General features: G+C 40.6%; 1 protein-coding gene and 1 long non-coding RNA gene across 2 annotated transcripts; one reads left to right on the forward strand and one right to left on the reverse strand.

Moving 5' to 3' along the window:
• On the reverse strand, positions 1-15,470 carry vstm4b (V-set and transmembrane domain containing 4b). Its single transcript, XM_053414268.1, has 8 exons — positions 15,235-15,470; positions 12,567-12,974; positions 5,127-5,180; positions 4,772-4,879; positions 4,541-4,574; positions 4,337-4,461; positions 3,238-3,299; positions 1-2,750 (listed from the first exon to the last, which is right to left on the reverse strand). The coding sequence occupies exons 1-8, from the start codon at positions 15,284-15,286 to the stop codon at positions 2,625-2,627; spliced, it is 969 nt and encodes a 322-aa protein (XP_053270243.1). The 5' UTR covers positions 15,287-15,470; the 3' UTR covers positions 1-2,624.
• Positions 15,471-19,323: 3,853 nt separating this feature from the next.
• LOC128427415 (uncharacterized) lies at positions 19,324-20,475 on the forward strand. Its single transcript, XR_008333334.1, has 2 exons — positions 19,324-19,473; positions 19,844-20,475. It is a non-coding gene; the product is annotated as an uncharacterized LOC128427415 (long non-coding RNA).
• The last annotated feature ends 1,400 nt before the right edge of the window (positions 20,476-21,875 follow it).

Genomic DNA, 21,875 nt, shown 5'->3' on the forward strand with positions numbered 1-21,875 from the left:
TTCCATCAACTTTCATATTTATTTGATTTGCTGATACAAACACATCAGAAATGTACAAAATGGACAAGAGCCAAAACGCTGGAATGTTCATAGGTCAGTGTTGGGCAGAGAGGAAGAGGGGAACATAGAGAGGGAGAGCGGAGAGGCACCATTCATACATATGGTTCTCGTTAGCGAACTCCCATTAAGGACAATGTGGTCTGGAAGAAACTTTACATTTCACAGTTTGAGGGCATTTTTAAGACGCTTCTACCCACCACTGAAGGGTCAGTTTCAGTCATGTTATACAGGGATAATAAACACTGTGCAACTGAACAGAAGAGAACAATGAAAAACCCCCAAAATGCAGGGGTCAGCAGTGGTTTGCATTGTAACATAATATAAAGTTAGAGGAAAAAAGAAAAGTCCAAGCACATTGGGGCTTTTGTCCCGGTTAAATGGTCGATACGTGGGTAAAGAAAGATAATTCGGTTCAAGCAATTTCTCATTGGTCGGACAAGTCGTCCATCCTGATGAGGACTGCTTGGCTTAAATTATTTAACGATAGAACACTATGTAGGTTCGAACCTGATGAACACCATGTCAAAAAACGAATTATCGGAAACTGTATGCTAACCTATCGGTGTCAGGATCTTGCATCAACTTTCATGCTTCAAGCTTACGACTTTTGAATTTAAACATCAGAATTAGCATATTTAAATATGTTTGGTTTAATATTTGGGTTAAATTTATTATGCTGCAAGTACTGGCTTTTTATTTTTATTTATAATTTCACTTAGGCTAACATGGCTACCAAGTGCTCTTGAAAGTTTCACAGAGGAGTGACTGCATACTAGTAGTAACCAGATAATTAGCTGGTTTGAAAGCAGGAAAAAAGAATTGGAGTTCAGAGTCTTATTCAAGCATTACCAAGAAAGTGCTACTTCATCTCCATCGGAAGGGATAACTTCTCATAAGATAGTGGAAGTCTTTGGGGAAGCTCGAATCCGGTGCCTTTGTGTCTGGGTATCAAGTTTACTTTCCTTTGGTTCTTCCATGCATGAATCCAGAGGATCATTAAATGGAAAAAGACTCCTATGCACTTTAACACAGAAAGTGAGAAAGCAAGTAAACTGTAGCGAAGGTATGTGCGAATACAACCAATGTGGCCTCTGGCTCTAATCTAAACAAAATCAACTTATATGTGAGTTACATTAATGTGAAATAGTCCAAACACAGGTCTCAGTTTTGTCCCTGTTACCAGTCACAGCTGTTTATTTGGATTTACAGTAGGCACCTTTTTGTGTTAGTCTACAAGGGTGTTTTTCCTGCATGCAACTCCACCCTTGCATGTGTGTAAACATACATTTGTCGCTAACAGCCAGTTAAGTTGATTTTGGCACCAGATGAAAGGCTCTCACATAAACTTGCCTGTGAGGCAGAGGTCGAGGGCTAATCGCTACTTTAATATCAACTCTGTGGAGTCGTGGTCATTATAAACTGTCGCCTGACCCACAAAAACAGAATGAACACAGATGTTGTGAGACAGATAATGCTGGGAACACACTAGAAGTAAATCACATTTGAAAATGCACTAGTTCACATTCATAACAATGGAGGTCTCTAATTCATTTTGTCCCTTGATCTTCTTACTCATAGTGACCAGGATATAACTATGTCACTACATGAAGTTCAACCATAGGCTGTATATATAAAGATGGATAACATGACTGCTCCCCAAAAGTGAAGCCAAAACGTCCTGATCGGAACATGGTGGCGGGTTGCGGTATAGGTCATGAATTCCGCCTCCTCCTGACAGTTTGTTGCCATCATAGAGCCGTCATGTATTTTGGTTTATTAAAATAACAGCATTTGTTATTTTAAAGAAACAGTTTGATGGTTTGGGTAATAGTTAAGATGAGAAGATTGATGCCTCTCTGATGTATCAAGTATGAAGCTAAATTAGCTTAGCTTAGGAAAGTGCGAGAAGCAGGGAAAGACAGCCTGGTATCCCTTGAGTTTAAACATATGACCAATGCCTCTAAAGCTTACTAACTATGTAAGTAAACACATTGTATCTTGTCTGTTTTATCTGTACACTTATAGAAATGAAAAACAAATTGTTGTGGTTGCACAGGTAGTTATTTATTTACTTTTTGTGATAAATAAACAGGGGCCTTTTGTCAAAAATCTAAAGGCACATAACCTATACTGGCCATGTTGAGTTTTAGCTTCAGGCTGACTGGTTGTGTTCCCCTGCTTCCCCTTTGTATGCAAAGCTAAGCTAATTACCTCCTGGCCCTAGCTCCATACATATACGTAATGCACAGACAAAAGCGTGGTATCAACACCCTTATCATTCGGACTCATTCAGCATTGTAGTGTTCTATTGTGTTCCCAGTTTGAGCTACACAGGATCCAAACACGCGTGCAAAAGAAAAACATCAGCATACAAAATAGTTCTCTTTTGCATCTTGGTCTCAAAAAAGAAAATTATATCAGAGTTTGTATAAAATCATATGTACAACTTTGTACAGTCTTGCACATTATAACCTTCACAAACCATTTCAGTACAAAATACAGGCTATAAATAGACAATACTTTTTACATGAGGCACAGTTACTAGTGGTGTGTGTGTGTTTGAATCATAGCTCCTGCTCCCCAAACAGTATCTGAGCGTACACAGTGCTGCCATGTGACGCCTTGGCTTCTGGAATCGACCTCACCAGATCCAACTCTGCGTAGGTCAGATTCTCCTCCACTATCTTTGGCTAAAGATGTGGAAACAGATGGGGGGGGGTTGGAAGTGGCAAAGGAATAAAGTGGCATCAATGGTGAGATGAGGCGAGAACTCCATTATGATAATTACAGGGTTGGAAATGCAGTAGATTTCGGAAGTTTGCTCAAATGTCATTGCAGTGTTAGATATGAATACTGACAAGAAATTCGATAAATTGGCTTTGATTCTGTAAATTCAAACAGGATTCTGGGTTTGAGGCTGCAGCATTTAGTGTCTCTTTCTGCCTGTCTAGACTAAAATTTCCAAACTTCTTCATTTAAGCGGCTCTAAAACTCACCAGATGTATCCCTGAAGGTGTTGATGCATTTTCTAACTCTAACCTGATGTAGCCTTAATTTGATGTACATAGAACAGTTACTTAAACATAAAAACAGGAGTGATTACTGGATATATTCTAGATAACTGGACAACAACAAAAGACAAATATCTTGCAAAAAAAAGTCATGGGTGGTGCTTACCAACACTAGTTTCCTTGGCTGTGGTTTTAAAAGTTTGGGTTTCCTTTTGTCTCCAATGGGAACTGCAAAGACAAAACAAGATTTAGTCTGGTAGAGATATGTTTAGTTAATATAATACACATGCTGGATAACTCACTAATTTATCACAACCAGTGTGACAGACGTGCCCCTTCACATGGTGGTTATATCAAAGCATAATAGGACATATTTCAAAGCCCTTAGTGTCACCCTCTTCTAAAGTGACATGTCTGTCGACTACACAATAACAAGTCAGACCTTTAGCTTAAAGCTGCACTTGTCTTGGTTTTATATTAACCATGGAACTGATAACTACGTGTAATAAGAGACAGGTCGCCTCTACAGTTTAACTTTAGTCCGTTTTACCTTTTAAAAAGCCTTTTAGCATCTTTCATGAAATATAAACTTGTCGTCTTGGCCTAGCATGAAAGTTAAAAACAGCAGGAAACAGCTGGAATGGCTGTTCAAGGATATTCTGCACTGAATGCAAATGTTGCATCAAGAAATTGCTTTGTTCGTTTTTTTGGGGGGTTTACAAGAAAAGAAAAACAAATAACAAGCAAATATACTTGTACAAAGCGTGAGTCCATAATTGCTTGAAAACCACGAAGCAGCAGGATTTCCTTGTCAGCACAGTTCTCACTTCAATTTGAACCAGCAGTGATTTGGGAGGATATTTAGTGATTGACCATAACACAATGATGGTAATTAACTCACTGTAGAATCATTGCTTCCATTAAAAAGCCTCCATTACACATGCTAATTAGGAAGGAGACTTGCTGTGACTGAGCTGTGGTTCGTTAAGGGGGAGAACGTTTTCCCTGTCGACTTCAGGAGACAACCCCGTAACTCAAGAGCTAATGTGGCATTCGCATGCCAGGGTGTATTCATGTTTGAAAAGCCACACAGAAGAATTTGAAGAGGGTATAAAACTCAGTTTGGACTGGTGATCATATTTTGCTACATCTGCTGTTGTTCTTTGTGGAGAATAACATGCAAACACACTTAAATGCAAGTTATAGGATAGCCTGATTTTGTTTGAGACAACATTTACAACACATATCAAACATTATAAGGTTACCTTTGGCTGGTATCTCAGGTGGTAAGTCCTCCTGATGGTCTCTTCTCCTTTTCTTCCGGTACCTCCTCGACTTTTCAGGCAGTGCAGGAGACAAACTGACGACACTGGTCACTGTCTCTCCAGAGCTGCAGTAATAACAGATTAGGTTATCTTTTTTTTTTTAGAACAAAAATAATTACACTTAAGTATGAGGTAAAATCTTACCTGTTTTGTTGGCTTTTGACCAGATGATAGTTATCTGCATAGATATAGCACAATTTAGAAACTGGTGCAGAGACAACGACCCCTTCAGACCAGGTATTAACATCTGTCCACAGTGTTCACAAACATCCCAAGTTTGAGCAGACACACACAGAGCTGTCCACTGTGATCGGATCCATCAGGACATATGTCAATTGTGTTTCTGAACACAACAATATTGATGCCGCTGCTCACCTTTTAACCTCTGCTTCCTCTGTATGTACTGGCAGGTCACCGTCACTGTGAACATGCACATGCACAGCAGGCCCACTGAGCAGATCAGCACCGCACACAGGTACACATCTAAAACATACAAACATGTCGACACACATTAGTCCACCGGCACGGCGGCCACATGCCACGGCTTCACTGCACACAAAAAATCTTGAGGAAGAATAAAAAAGAAGTCTGTGTTTTGCTGAGCTATTTAAAGCACTGTAGTACATCCTTTGGTCTGGCTTATTTTTGCCTGCCAAGGACGGTCCAGAGCCAGCATGTCCACCACACACACACGCACACACACAAACACACTCAAAATATTACGACTTACCTTCAAATAGGCTCCACAGGCTTTCTTTGGCCTTGGTTGCCGGTAGGACATGCACTACATGGAGAAAGAAAGACAGAAGAGAAACACGTGAAGGTCGCAGTCGTCACTGTGGCTTCCCTGCCTCCTGATTACACACTAGGCAGAGTTTAAATAAACCAAACTGCAGAAAGACAACGAGCCGAGGTGGGCCTCCTCCCAGCCTGATCGTCTCTGATTCACTGTCCAGAGAGCTCAACCTTAAACTTTACTGGATGAAAAGGAATAAATAGCTCATTAACTCAGACAATAATGCAAACAGTGGGTTTGGAGGTGTATACATCACTTTAAACTCTCACGTGCTGGGCCCAACCATCTCTTTCACCTTCATAAAAGATGTGGTAAAACAAATTAAACAACTTTTGCCTATTTTGGTTCACAGACTGGCTGAGAATGTTTCACCCCAGACATATTTTTCTCTTTCTGTGACGTCAACAACATGATCATTAAAATGTTTCCAAGAACATTCGGATCCCGGTCAAATAGATTTACGGTTATACGAGCTTCCCTGTTTGCCATGACATACCGGCTAGGCTAAATCAGGGCAGCTTAGCTCAACAACAATATGGAGAAATAAGGCTGCACTCGTGCAGTTTACAGTGAGTTTCATTTATCATTTACTTTTATTTTATAGTCGCAGTGTGAAGGTGGAGGAGGCTGGAAGTAGTGTGAGACGTTCAATGATCCCCAGCTGGGCCTTGAACTGTGAAATTAGCTGTTACTGCATGTTTTAAGGACCTATAGGGCACAGCAACAAAATGTGATGTCTGCTTCTGTCTTCACCATCCCTGCATTTCATTTTATCAAGTGTAGTTAGGAAATGAGAACTTGATTAGCTAGCTAGCTAGTTGATCAGTTAGAAACTCAGTTGATGGAAACCTACTTGATATTTTTTGACCCAAGTTAAAGGTTGGCTGCTATAGATAGACTGGACATTCCCAATGTGGGGTGTGATTCCAGAACTGTAGATATAGGCAAAACTTTAAAATACATAAAGTTACGAGAACTAGGGGTTTATTAACTCAATGCTGCTTAAGCAGTTCAGGATTCCAATATAGTGGGTATGACTTTACATCCCTGTACACAGTAGATGATAACCAAGCCTCCAAATTAAATCTCATATGAGCACCAGTGGTGGATCGAAACTCTAAATCCGGAATGAGAATCCTAGCTATGTGCTGGTTGTGTCCAAAATGACAGAGAGTATGTTTACCGTACTCAACATGTCACCTCACTCGCTCATTTGTCCAGCTCATGTGACCACAGTCGTCTTAACGACGACATGCTATTGCTGAGCTGCTGTGGTAGGAAGCGTGTGAGGCGACACCCATCAGGGCCATCTTGGAATACTCCAAACCTCCAGTACCGACAAGCAGGCTCGCCACCACGTCGGCTGGAGAATTTCCCACAAGCAGACTGGCTGCACAGCATGTTGACTGACAAACACGCAAGCAGGCCTTAAATAATCCAAACAAACATTTACCCACATAAAAGAGAAACCTTTACAACAACTGTAGGTGAATGAAAGGTAGAAAAGCTATTTTATTCTGTGGAGAAAAATAGATTTATTTAAAGCTTATTCCATTAAAGGTTCGGTTTGTAGAATTAAATCTAGACATCTAGAGTTGAAGTTTCATGTTGCAGCTGAACGCCCCTCACCTCACCCTCCCCTTCCCAACATGAAAGAGAACATGTGGTAGCCTTCAGTTATCATACATACTCAGAAGGTGTTTAGTTTCTCCAGTTTGGACGACTGTAAAAAGCATGGCCATGCCCAAAGCCTTTTCAATTTATTTTACTCTCATATTCATGTTGTCAACCAGGCATAGGTTGAAAATGTCATAGTTTTGAATTAAGCTCCATTGGTAGTTGGCTCTCAGTGGGCAGGAGTTTTCAAACAGTGAAAACAAGTTGATTGACATATTTCAATACTTTCTCTGATCTGTCATAGGCTGCATTTTGATGTTAAAATTTTTGCAGGCGACCTATTAAACTGTCTAACGCCATGCTAGGGGAATATATTAAATAGATTTCCAAAATATGGACACCATTCTCAAATTCCTTTGTGTCCAAAATCACCCATTCAATCACTGACCCTAACTTTACTATAGAGTCTTCTACGTAAAGGACTATAAAGTTAATTTATTGGTAAAAGAAAAAATTCGGACACTACACAACAGATTTTCTCTGCACCGGTGATTACGTGAAAACATTTTTTATGTTTATTTTACACGTAGAATCAATACCTCTTGGTAAAAGCATGTTGAACGACCATATTAAAATGTAAAAACAAACTTGTTATGCTGTAAAGAGCTGTTCTGCTCATATTTACATTTGTACATCCGGCTGCCCTCTCTCTTATTCTCTCTCCGCCATTAGCTCAATGCATGATGGTATATATTGTTCGGTTGTACACTATTTTTCACTATGCATTGTGGTAAACAATGAGTGCATCAAATAAATGGCATATAAACAAAATTTTTGGTTCATAGTGAAAATTCTAAATGCATGGATGTGTACTACACACTGTCATATCTGTGGTAAGACTATGACGCATGAATCCAAACACTATTTAAAACAGACTTTCTCAGTTGTTTCAAATTGCAGATGATTCAATTTAAAGCCCTACGCTGCCTCCACAGTAAATTACTCACGGTGTAAATCTTGATAGCATCCATGACGTTTATGTGGCGGGTTTTTGCCTCAGGTTCGGTGTAGCTCTGTCAGCGAGGGAGCTGTACATGTTGGAATAATCAGAAATTGAACACTGTCTGCCATAAATCTGCTTTTCATCCCCATCTACAAAACGTCTTTTTTTTTTTAAAGCTACTTCTGAATGGATGAAGACTTCATCGGATTAAGTGGAAACATTCAACAAGGACTTTTTGTCTGTCAGACCCACAGAGTTGCACTCAGTTGCTGACTCTGTGTCAGATTTGTGGCTCGTTTTTGTGCTGCAACAAACCCAACACTGTAAACATCAATACACAGACTTGGACTAGAGTGAATAGGGATCCTCTGTGACTTCATTATCCACTGACTCAGTCAATGCTCTATGCTGTGTATGCTGTGCTGTATTATAAAAGGCTGGAGATGAATGTACGTACAGTCTTCTATGTCCGGCTTCAGCTTAAAATAAGGCACCCTTTAACTTCCTGTTGTGTCCCTGCAAGAATTAGCATCTCTGTGTAAATAGGCTGATTTTGTTGGTATCATATTCTTATTTTCTTACAGAAAAAGCTCTTGAGAAATGTTTGTGACGTTAGAATTAGGATATTTCTTATTTTCATGTAGCAGTTGAGTACCCTGTGTTCTTACTATACTTAGACCCACGCCACATCCGTGTGCTGTGCACTTCTAAAAAACACTTTTTTACTCACCCACATGTGTTATAGAAAAACCTAAACATTTCTGTATGTTTATGTCGAGAGGAGGTTGTGCTCTACCTTCAGTCTTTTTAACAGACCCTCTGACCTATTGTGGAAAAACCCGGTCACCTAATGTTATCCGGCCGCAGGAATTCCATCAGTTTAACTTAACGCACACCCACACACACCCACGTGCCCCATCTGAAGTGGAAACCAGTGGTAATGGTCCCAAAGGGGCTTTTCACCCCTCATATAGTTAACTGATGTTTATCATAGCTGACAGCTGTTAGTGTGGACACAAACACCACTACCTGCTGGTCCAATGATCAGAAATAGAACAGCTTTCCTGTGTTGTTCGAGTTTTACAATCTTTACAATCACTCAACCTACATCCTGGAGAGTCTAATTTTACAGATTCATAACCCAAAACTCAAATGTTCCAGATCAGTTTACTCATTAGAGAGTACAAGTCAACATGTGAAAGTAATTGTCTGAAATTAATATAACAGTTATTTAGCTCAGACGAGGGACAACAAGTTTACATGTGAATGGCCAGAGAGGAAAGATCTGGGAAAAGTTAATTTGGAAATGTAGGATACAGTCCTTTTGATGCTTCACTCATAAAAGCAACTTATGCACTAATTTTAACCATTAACCATTTCTCCTCCAATTTAATGGAAGTCGGATATTAAAGGGCTAAGGTAAACTCATATTGACCTAGAGTCTAGGTTTGTTCATTATAACTAGGTATGAGTATGAAAATTCACTTTACCCATCCAGATTAAAAAATAAATTGACAAAAATCTGAAGATAATTAGCTATTACTAGCCATAACTCATATGTAAACGCGCAGGTGCAGGTGGAGAAAATAATCTCTGCTTCAGCTTCTTGTCACCTGGACTGTAATAAGAAATAAGTTGTGGAGTTGTATTTTCTACATCTATTGCCATTCATGACATTATTGCAGTTGTCCTCCAACAATGTTGCAGCGGACTTTGTGATCATCACTGAAACTATAATGGGCCACCTCTTCTCTGGATGGAAATACAGTAGCTCACCACATCCTAGACCACGAAAGGGTAAGAGCCGGAAACGAGCCATGCAGCTGCCCACTCGGCTGTCACTGCAGACAAACGTGCGAACTTCACCTTCCTCAGCACAATTATCTCTTGTAGAGTTTCTCTGGAGATTCTGTCTGGGAGGGGAAACTCCTCATCTGGGCCAACGTCAACAGCTCCTGGTCGGGACTGTGTGTCTGCCTGAGCCCAGACTTGGCTGTGGCCACACCGAAAGTCACAGCCTCTAGAAACGCCTCCATGGAAAATGTGGTGAGCGATGTCTGCAGTTGTTCAAAGACGGGAGGAACACTAGCAGTAAGATGTGAATACATTTTGAGATTTGGATTTGCACTCGAGATAAGATCACCCACCAAACACCTCACCTAGACAGCGTGGTCGGAGCATCTTTGAGCAATAGGCCTATTGGGCATTTTAAAGCGTTTGACATTTCCAGTCTTTCCAAAGATGAACACACACCTGTTTCCTCCATCTCAGACAAGCGTAAGAAATGGATTACACAGATCCTTCATCTCCGCTATAAACTGCAAATGTCAAGATGTCTGTTTAATGATCTTACTAACCCAGTGGTAGCCAAGTGTTATTTCCAAAGCCTCCATCAATAAATCATTGGGGTAAAGGTCATGTTAAAGGGGAAACTGGTCAGGGATGCTGTCAGAGTTTAGCCTTACATCTGCTGGTGTAGCTGGTGATTGATTAGGGTTGGGTGATTGGACCAATATATATTGTTTATTGGCAGGAAGCTGAGTCCACCATTGTTTTTTTTTTTTTTTTGGGGGGGGGGGGGGGGGGGGATTTGTTTATTTTCATAATAACTGATCTGTCTCCTCGAAAAGTCATTCAACTGTATACATGAACCCATGAGCTGTCACTCATATATTATATTAAATTACAGTCCATCTTGACTCACTTTTCACTGACTCACTCTCTCTCTGTTACAATGTCACGCAGACACACACCGACTCAGCTGACTTCACTGCCCCGCGACAGGTTAAATCTTGATTTGTGTGTAACCACCTCCACATTATCGACACTTTCACCACTTTCTTTAAAGCAGCTCACAATCATTCCTTTATTCAGCCATCCTCCTTACTCTGCTTGCTCTGATTCTTTCTAACTCAAGCAGTGACACACAGACAAACACATACACACACACACAAAGTGTCAACTGACACATGTGTAAACCCAGACTGAGTAAAAACAACATAATTTGGTTCTCACTAACAAAAATGACGGTCGTGTTTATTTGCACACAGAGCGGTGAAGAGAGATCCGATCACATGTGCTCACAGCTCCTCCATTTTGCGCACACAAAAGCAAATATAGTGTCAATCATCAGTTGTTGGGCTATGTATCCCGTGTGTATTTCTCTTTAGCATTGCATTGAAAGCTAACATGACAACACATGTGAATCCTGCGTGAGGGAATGGCACCAACATCTGCTCCTCAAATCAAAAAAAGTTAGGGTGTGATTTCATGAAAGATTAGGGACACCAGTGGATGTCTCATCCATTTCACAGAGGGAACCTCACACCCTCTCTGCGCTTACTCCAAGATCATCTTCTCAGTCAAAGCTGCAACTTATTGCGATGGAGGATCGATTAATCTCAAGGCGTGTTCCTAACCAATGACATTTCCCCTCTGAAATCAAAAGCAGGTCGATGCCTTTGCTCAGTAAACCACTTCAAGAACTCCTCAGACAGATGAATTACATCATTCATCTGTGGTCAGAGAAACTGCTACTACAAGAGAAGCAGCACTGCTCTGTCTTCTCTTCCATCTGCCATGAGCTGTTAGCACATTGTAATTTGACCTACAAAAACTTTGATTTAAACAGTGATATACTTTTTTGGAATTCATAGAATTTCCTACAAATGAGTGGTGGCACAAAAGGTTAATAAGCCTTTAGGTTTAATACTGTCATTGATGTAACAGGGCATCTATGCTCCTTTAAAAACATTCAACTAAAACCTCAAACAGTTTGTAGTGCGCTGCTCAGAAAGAGTCACACTTTCTGCTGCTAGCCATGGAACATATGTGTAGTCCAACCGCTCATCTGCTTTAAACTATCTGTGGTCTCACTTTTATCAAAACAGCATTTGTCATTGCTTCTGTTGTGGTTGCAAAAATAGTTTGTCGACCCTCCGCCCTGCACTATTAACAGCAGTGATGTCATTATGTTAAAAACTAGGCTACAGCTACTGGTGCCTTCTGCAAAATAGAAATGGTAGCAGCCTAATGCAGGGGTTCTTTGACCTCGGTTTTAGTTGTGAGAATTCTTAATCCCAGTTTTTCAAAACAAATATATTTTTCTGCTATTGGATACTTTTCAGAATACGTACAGGAATTAATAATTAGTAAAATAAATAGTTATGAAAGCGTGTCTAAAAATGCAAAAAGCTCAGCTTCACCAGTCCAGATGAGAGAAGAAACACGACTCTGAGATAAAGAAGTACATTATTGTATACATTATTTGTATACAAAGTTTCTTGCATCCTCTTTTGTCCAACAACCTTAGGTAAATCTTTACACTGTCCTGATATTCCATTGGTCTGACCCTCCATAGTCTGGCTTAGTCATTTGGCCAAATAGTCTTGGAACAAACTGAACACAGCTTGTGTTTGGTCAGTGGTCAATGGTTTGAGGAGGTTCTTTAGAGGTTTTTGATATTTTTGTCTGATATCATAACTCATCACTATCCATGGGTGAGTAATCCATGAAATTAAAGCTGACTATACCGTCTGCCTTAAAATAGCTTATGGCTACCAGACGAGTGTTCGATACTACAGAGACATTGGGTGCAGCATACATTTGAGACACTGCCTAGCTTCAGTGTGGCCATAATCTTGGATCTGACTCCATCAAGGTGTCTTCGTCTGAATACCTTGTGTGCTCAACCAATACATTCTTTGAAAATTCCTAGGAACAGGACATAACTGAATAATAAATGTATCCCTCACCTCTGAGATCAGTAGCGGCCGTACAGTTGGACGAGGCCTTCCAGCGGTTCTGCTGCTTTTTAAACTCCTGCACCCGGCACATGTAGAGCCCCTGGTCCCCCTCAGAAACATTCAAGATCAGCAAGTCAAAGATTTTCCCCTGCTTCACCACCGTCAGCTTCAGCTTGGGCCATGGGAAGCTTTTGGTGTAGTTGCTGTAGAACCGGGCCTTCCTCATGTTGACGCGGGCAATTAAGAGTTCGTCCACCGACCGCTGTGTGCCCGCTGGTAGGAAGGTCCATTTCACGACCGGTAAAGCGGCATTTCGGCGCCGCTGGGACACAACACAGGTGAGAGTGACGTTTTCACCCTCCTGGGCCACTGTGAAGGGGGATGGGGTGATGGTGACGTTGATAGCCAGACACAAATCTGGAAAAGCAACATTTAGACAAGTCATTGTAGAAAGCTTGAAATCTGTTTGAAGTACGCTGAGTGAATGACCTGTGTCTATAGTCCACGCCCACTCTTCGCCAGGTGGTGGCTGCGATGCATTAACTTTCTGTCCGACAGAGATTTTTCTGCCCGAAACTCGAAATCAGAGGAAAGAAGGGTTACAGGGAAGTTTTAACACAAAAACAATTGATGCTTCGATATTTGTGTAAACATCTTGTTTCATAAATACTCATATTTGGGTTGCAAGTTGAAGTTTTCATATTCCTCAGAATTTATTAATATCGTTCAGAGAAAGCATTACTTTCCTCATACTGTCCATTGCACCTCTACTCAGCATCTGTCTGAAACTCTTGGTTTAATCTCTTGTTTCAACTCCAGATAAAGCCTAGTCTGCTCTGATTGGCCAGCTGGCCCACTCTGTTGGGATTGGACAACCCCTTACAGCAGATGTGGTAAATGTTGACCTCCGCTCCCACTCTCCCTGTCTTCGATAGGGGGCGTATGAGACTATCCATTAGATGTTCATTTTGCAAATGTGGGCCATCGGGATCTCACGTGACAACACAATGGTGTAGAAGTATCGGCTGGACTATCAACGAGGTGTTTCAAGAGCTTCGGGAACAATTGTTTTCTTTTGAGGAGAGGAGTTCCCTTTATTTCGGGAGTTTAGGGTTAGATTAACCCCTTACCCTAGGTTAACCCAAACCCCAAGCATTTGTGTGCCACATGAAATAATATCTGAAAATATCTCTACTCAATCTCTCCAGAACTTCTGACTGTAATAAGCAGCATTAATATTTTATTTCATTCTCAGTTTCGCCATTACAGAGCAGAATAATTATCATCATCACGTTTTCATAAGTTTATGATCACATGGAAGTAATAATTGTCACCATAGAATGAGCCCTCTATATCTACATCCATAGTAGATCCTCTTTCATGAAGTCTGACAAGTTGTTTCTACCGTAGCCAAGAATGGACAAGCTAAAAAGTGATAAGTTCTCCCACATGGTTGCAGTATGCAACTTATCCACCTGATGTCACTACAGCCTACACATTGGACCTTTAAAAACAGTACTTTTAAACTATTAATTACTGCCTAACTTTCAAATTCACTTGGGAAATAGGAACAGCTTTCCAGTTATGGGCTCCAGTTTAGAAATCAGCACATACTCATGGAGTTTAGATCCATTTTCTATGTGTATTTCTTTCTGTGTGAAATATGAGGGGAAAAACTCACACGTAAGGAAAAGTTCCACGTAAATGTTTTCCTAAAATGAAGGTTTGTATGGACACAGTTAATAACACTTCTCAGCCTACTTCCAATTGGCCCCTGAAGATCAGAGTGAAGTTAAATGCAGCCTAATGGTTTAAAGATGGTGAGTGTCACCAGAAGAAGCAGCTGATGCCTCGCTGAGCAACCCGAACTCTCTAGCTCAACCAAACAGCATGAAAGAACAATAACCAGTGCGACTAATGTATCGGAGGTTTGTTCCCGGAGTGGAAGCTATACGTCTTCTGAGCGCGGGGGCTGGCAGGGAGTGTTGTTTCTCAACAGGCCTCTTTCCTCTCACGCTGACAGCCTTGTTGTCTTTGGCTTGTGACGCCATACGTGGGGCGAATACCGAGGGAACAAGCTTTATAGCCGAATGTGTTGTGTGACAATATATCAAACATCTGTTTCTCCAGCATTGAGCAATTTCTTACTCCACATTTTCCACGAAATGGAGGCATCTCACTGTCAAGTAAGACGTTTTTGTCTTTCATTTGGGTGAAATAAAGGGTTGCAAAGTGTTATTCTGCTGGTGAAATGTGGTTGTTAAATTGCTGTTTTGACAGCACATCATTGGAATCACTGTAAATGAATACAGATGAGACACTCAAAGCAGTTTTACTTACAAACACTCAGAGGAAAACCACCAATTTTCACTTTGGAATTCCCTCTCATCTCTGCAAACACATGCAACTCTGGAAAACGTTCCATTTTCTCTTGCCATCACGCCCTGCGATCTCCAAAATGTAAAGCATATTTATTCTAGAAGTTACTGAAGACCTTTACAGCAGTTAAAAGATCGTCCTATCAAGCAGCAAAGTTTTTCTCCATCTCCTCAGCCATGACCCCAACATCCTCCCTGATTGTCAGATCCTTTCTGCAAAGTTTTGTCTGACATCATTTTCTCTCCACCCCTTCCACTCAGGTACTGTATGATGCAAAAAATAAACTTGTTTCTCCTACCTCCAAAAAGTGCTTGAGTCAGAAGAGCAAACACCACAGAGGAGATCTTCATTTTCCACGGCTGCTGCCTCAATAAACTCCAACTTAAATGCCACTGAAGAAAAGAAGCCCCAGGGTTCCTCCTCCTCCTCCTCCTCCTCTTCTTCTCTTTTTTCCTCACTCCTAGCTGAGGAGTGTAATATGAAACATTTGACACTCCTCCTCGTTCCACCCCCCTCCTGTCACAGTGAAAACACATTTGGCAGACTCACGTGCACACACACACAAACATATGCTCATGAACTCGGAGCAGACAGAAACAAAAGAAGAGTGGGCATGGGGGAGGGTGCACGCACGCACACACACACACACACACACACAGTCGGGACTCCATGACTTCAGAGGACATTACATTGACTTACATTGATTTCCTGTATATCCCCTAACCGTATAGTTATTACTCGCCTAACCCTCACCCTAACCTTAAACTAAACTTAGCCTTATCAAACCTAAACCTAACCTTAACCTAAACTTTATACTAACCTAAACTTCAAGTCTTCACCTTAAAATGTAAGGATTTATGTTACAGAGACTTGACAATGAGACTGTGTAAACAGATTCAGGTCCCCACAACATGAGTAATACCTGGACCACACACAAACACACACACACACACACACACACACACACACCTCTACTTCCGGCGAGTGAGTGTGAAATGTAATTTCCTGTGCAAGACGGAGGGGAGGAGTGTGTCGTTGAGATAGACGCCGTGCAAATCACACTTCCAGCTGTGGAGGTGAGTGGGCGCAGACCTCAGCCAGGGGTTTTATTTTGAAACACACACACACACACACACACACGCTGACACAGTAGGGGGATGGGGGATAGCAGTGTGTGTGGTTAAAACAGTTGTCAATGAAAGTGATGGAGAGCCTGTTTTCATGTGTCTGAAAACAGGCTCAATTAGAGAGTTTTTCTCCGGAGTAAATCGCATAACTCTCGATGAGATACAAAACTTCAAGCAGTTTCTTGCTAAATTGTAATACATGTATATGGACATGATTTATCCTGCAGCTTGGACACAGTTAGAAGAAGGTTACTTGCCACGTTTGAAGAAAAATGGTGAACAGATTGTGTTTAAACCAAAATTACAAGAATCTCATGTTATAGTAAACTTAAAGAGGAGTCAAGGGCGTTAAGTTGAACAGCTAATTACAGTTATCCTTCGGAGGTACGATTTAAAAACATCCCAGCTAATGTTAACTGTGTGAATTGAGAAGAGAAGTTGACAATTTTGTGATGAGTTAAGATTATTTTTATTAAAGGAAATACCTGTTAAAAATCCACAAATGTTCTGGTGCACTCAAGATGCCAGAGTGGTTGCTTGATTAGAAGTTTCTACCTTTGTTTCTGAATCTTGGAAAAAAAGTCAGGATGGTTTATTTATTTATTTGTTTGTTGACGATTCTATTTCTTTCTTTCTTGATTTGTACCCTTTCTGAATAATGCAGCCTGTTTTAGGCAGGGCACATTAATACAATGATTATGTAGATCAAATTTGGCAGTTAAAGTGAGTCATTTTCAGGATACCAGAGTTTCCGCAAGTGCTAAACCAATGTGGTTGCTCGTAGTAATGAAAACTGGCCCTTGCAACCAGGGGTTAATGTTGTGTGTATGTGTGTGTGTGTGTGTGTGTGTGTTTCTACATCTATCCCCCATCATCTTTGCTCTCATGTAACTGGATCCCACAGTGAATCTCTCAGCTCTGTTTTTTTTGGGACACTTCTTCTGGCTTTTATCAAACCTCAGAAAGCAGCGCTGTGGGGGCCTTGGACACTTTTGATTTGCAGATAATAGCCGAGGCGGCTCGCTGGGCCTCGTAAGTGCCCCCAGTCTGGTGACAGTCCGAAAAATGAAGCTGATCTATTCAGAAAGAAGTCCACACTTTACCAAAGCTGTGTGACATACAGCATCCAGTGCAAAACGTGGTGGGATTTAAAAAATGACTTCTCTAGATACAGTGCAGAATAGCTTGCTCATTTATCCTGCTTATTATTCAGAGGATAAAACCTTGGGGCGAAAAGGATCTTGTGTCTTAAAGCTAAATCACATTTCTGGACGTTTAGTTGAGTGGAAATACAAAGCTGAAAACATAACGCTGGACAAATCACTGCAGTTTCTATAGCTACACATTTACACATCCTGCAAACACAAAAAATAAATAAGCATTCAGTTGCATTCAGACGTTCACTGAAGTCCAGAGGGACTGTATGTGAAAACGGTAAATGTCCAGGTGGGTGGAAGTCAGGTGGAAAATATATCTTTTCAAATTTTTCAAATTTCGGTATCTAGGCTTTAAAATGAGCCCACTGGGTTTTCATCCTCCTGCACTGTGTATCATTATTTGTGATTTTTCTCAGCATGTTTGTTTTTAAATCTTTCCTAAATAAAATTTTCAAAAGTCTCCTGCTGTCCTGTTATTTTCTTACTTTTCTGCCACATGTGCTTTTGTATAAGTTCACAGTGAACGTCTCCATCTCTTGTGATGCAAGTAATAAACATGTAATGTTCAATGGTAAGAAACACACTAACAGGTGAAATAAGAGAACGAGCAGAAACATTGGAAAGAATGTTTAGATGTTCAGGATCCGGTACCAGGAAACATAGCACACTGACACTGTCATTCATATGTTATCAACTCTCAATCAGACATGTTCTGTTCAGGATCTGACGTAAAAACACGTAAACAAAGCACAAAGAATCATTGAAAAGCTTTATCTTACTTTGAGGTAATGTTGCCCCCTTGTGGCTTCTGTTTGAAATGCTAGTTAGTCCTGAGGTGCCCTGCTGAGTGGTGCTAAATCATCTCTGTGCTGCATGTGAGTCAGTGGAGGAGAAAAAATTTAAAATAAACAGATCGACACAGTCAGGCTCCTCAGTGACTAGAGATTGTTTATTGAGCTTTTCAAAACATCACAAATTTAAACAACAATCCATTGGGACTAGTTATTTTCAGCCATTAATTATGTAAAGTTTAAACCATAACCATATTTTGATGTTTGTCGGACAAAAAGAGGGGTAAACGGGGCTGCCTGGTTGACCTTTCACCCAGAGGCCTCCTCAGCAGGGTCCACATCGTCCTGACGCTCACTTTTCCTTGACCTTTAACATCCAGTGACTGTGGAATTCGCCGGGCACAGGATTCTCTGATTAGCAGCAAAGGCTCAATTTCTTTGTTGAGAGAAAATAAAGTCAAGGTAATGTTTGTGTTCAGATACAGGAAAGTTAGAAATGTGATTTTTGTCATTGTCATTATTAAATATTGAGGATCATCAGATGTCAAGGACAAAATAGACAAAAGATCAGAAGGGATTCATCTTTTTTTGCTTTGAATGTATTGTCATGTGAGTATCATAATCAGAACCTTTGGAAGGTTATCATCTTACCTCTTTGGGTCTTTTCATAGTAGCATCTGTATGAAGCACACGGGACGACATCGACATGAGTAAAAGTACTGTCTTTTTACTGTGATTTACACACATAGAAATAAACAAGAATCTAACAAGAACAATCCAAGAGGCAGAATTAAGAAATATTGACTTGTGGCTGGCCTCACCTGTACTGTTGTCCCGCACATGTTTCCTGATCATGCAGACCTTGTTGATAATGAATCCAGCAGACAAGAACAGGCCGATCCCAGCGCCGATCAAAATGAACTCAATGTCTGGAAGGAAAAAGAAAAGGACCAAAATATACAAAATATCAGGGGACAGGAAATGGTCAACAACAAAACTAGATGGAAAACAACATTGGTTTGGCCAACGCACGCTTGTGTTCAGTCCTCCTGAGCAGCACATGTGTGTCTGTGTATGACAAGCATGTGGAGGAGTGGGATTGGAAAAAAAAAGAGCAAGACATGTTTGATTGCAAAACTTGTTTACTCGCGGAAAGATAAAGGTGTCAGCCGGGGTCTCACGCTACTTTCAACATGTCAAATTGCTTCACTCGTGTTTGCAATCTGAATCCCGGACATCCAGGAAGCGTCTGGGGGGGTGGGGGGGGGGGGGGGGGTGCAGAGCTACTGCTGATCAACGACACAGTGTTGACATGAGTCTGCATATCATCGCCCGCTTTACACGTCACGACATTTCACGCTGCAAGCACAAACACACTGGACGTGGCCCCGCTGGGTTGGAAGCCGTCACAACACAAATATGCCAAAGCATGACAGTAATTATTTACCGCCATAAAGTTTTGGTAAGTGTTTTGAATTGCTGCAGTGTGTTTTGATGCCTCCACCAACCAGTGAATTCTCCACCTACAATTTGTTTCAGGTGTTCCTGTTACATCTTAACTCAGTTACTGAATGGAAACCGATTTCCTTTCAGCTGAATACAAATCAATATTTGACCTGTGTTTAATGTAAACAATTTGCAGCAAACCTCTGTGTACATAATATATGTATCTGATCCATTACATGAATATCTCTCCGTGTGCATACTTCTAGAACGCCCCATGACTTCTCAGCATGAATATTCAAATTGATTAAATTGATCAACAACAAATACAAATATCATCAACTGTGGCTGAAGTCATTAAATGTATTTTTGTTCTTTCTCCCTTCCAGCTTTTGCTCTGTTTTGCAAAAACTTAACTGAAGGAAACAAGAAATTGACTGTTGCATGACAGAAGTATTATTGTTGAACAAGCGTTTCAACAGGAAGTCACTGATCTGATATGCAAGTGATGACGTCACCTGGAATCAGGGTTTTGTTCGGTGCTTCCTCTTTCGACTCACCTCGTCCTTCTTCAGAATCTGCTTCATCTCCTCTCACGCTCGTCAGCAGAACCGCTGAAACACACAGTTTGTTGACTTCAGGCCACAGAAACCAGATATTCAGAGCAACAGGAAGGAGGCAACACCACAGATGAGAGCAGCTCACTCTACCTACATTACTACTTGCCCTTGCATCTGTAGTTTGGCAAGAAAATGTCTAATAAAATACAATATTGCTTTAAACCTGTTGTGATGAGTTACAACAGAAGCACAACAAACATGCAACTTTCACATAGAGCAGCACTTACAGAAGCAGTGCATCAGGCAAAATGTAATTTTATTTCTTTCTAGACTATGGCCTAAATTATATTTGGTGAAAATATGTATTCTAAACGGGAGTTTAACTTGATTATGTGGAGAACAAAGTAAATTACCAAGACATCAGTTCATCAAAACATCTTTGAATTTTCTCAGGAACATAACTCGAGAAAAATTAAGTTTGGTATTTTTTTTAGGTTAAATTACAGTTATGGCAATTACTCAAATAAGTTGATCTGTTTCGTTGATACTGTTGTTGTAACTGTAGATGGAGCGATTCTTGCGAGCTAGTTCAGTTCAGTTCTGCGCTGCTCCACTCATGTGACATGCCTCACTCCACAATCCTCTGTCATACACAGCCTCCCTATTTGGTCGATGCCTCTGCTGTGTCAGTATCACTGGCGGTTAACTCAGCCCCTCCACCATCCCAGCATCCACCTGCACACTTTGGAGGTTGAAGATATTTGGTCATCATCCCCCCATTATATTAATGTAATCATATCAGAGCCGAGCCTCCAAACTCTACAACTTTGTTCTGCTGCTGCAATAAATATTTAAAATCTCTGAGCTGTAGTTGTAGCCTGCAAATTCCTGTAAGCCATCAGATAAATAAAAGTGAACTCAAACTGCTCACTGCAAAAACTGCTGCACCAGCAGAATAAGAAAAGTCCCCCAGCCTTGACCGTTTTGACCACTGGAGATATGAAGCATGCAGTAAAAGGTGGAGAGTGGTTGACCCCTGACCTCTGACCTCTGACCTCTGGCTCCCATCTCACATAACAGTAAATGTCACGTGTGCTGACGGAGGCATTATACCAGTTCACTTATAGATTTCTTTCAGTTAATGCACTTTCAGTGTGAAGTTGTAAAAAGAAAACAATCAATTCACAAAATGTACAGAAACACATTAGGTCACAAATACCTTTAAAGGCTTTGACCATGTGTGACAAACACATTCAGACTTATTTGCACAACTAGGTAGAGCACATATAGCTCTAACAATTATAACTTATAACGTGTTCCCAGTTTGGAGCCGCTGTGGCCTCTCATTTCTTATCCAGACACATGCCTCTTGAATGCAGGTTAACATGCTTCAATATTCCTTCAACGAAAAGACTCACGGGACAAATAGATAATATAAGACTGATGGATATAAACAAGAATGAGGCTCAGAGGAGCTGGAACACCTGAGGAAATATACGGCAGGCTATGTCAGTAGCTTCCTTGGAAATAAAGCTTAAAACATACATTTATCATACAATTTAGCTCATTGTAGTTTTTATTTATGTAATGTGATTTCATGCTTAATTTTTGTGACACATTTATTCTTACATTCTTTAATGATTGTTTTCTTATTTGTATATGTTCTTTTTATATACTTTTAGTCATGTGTTTTATTTGTATAGGATATAACATATGAATTCCACTTCTGTTATCACCTGTTTTTGTTTACGGAAATACCGTCACTCACACCTGTACGTAGAGCTCTTACCTTTTTTGGCATATTGTAAACAAATAAATTAAGACCAGGTCTGAACAGGGCCACATAAAATTATGAATCCAA

Source organism: Pleuronectes platessa, chromosome 21 (assembly GCF_947347685.1).
Source record: "Pleuronectes platessa chromosome 21, fPlePla1.1, whole genome shotgun sequence".
Taxonomy (NCBI): Eukaryota; Metazoa; Chordata; class Actinopteri; order Pleuronectiformes; family Pleuronectidae; genus Pleuronectes; species Pleuronectes platessa.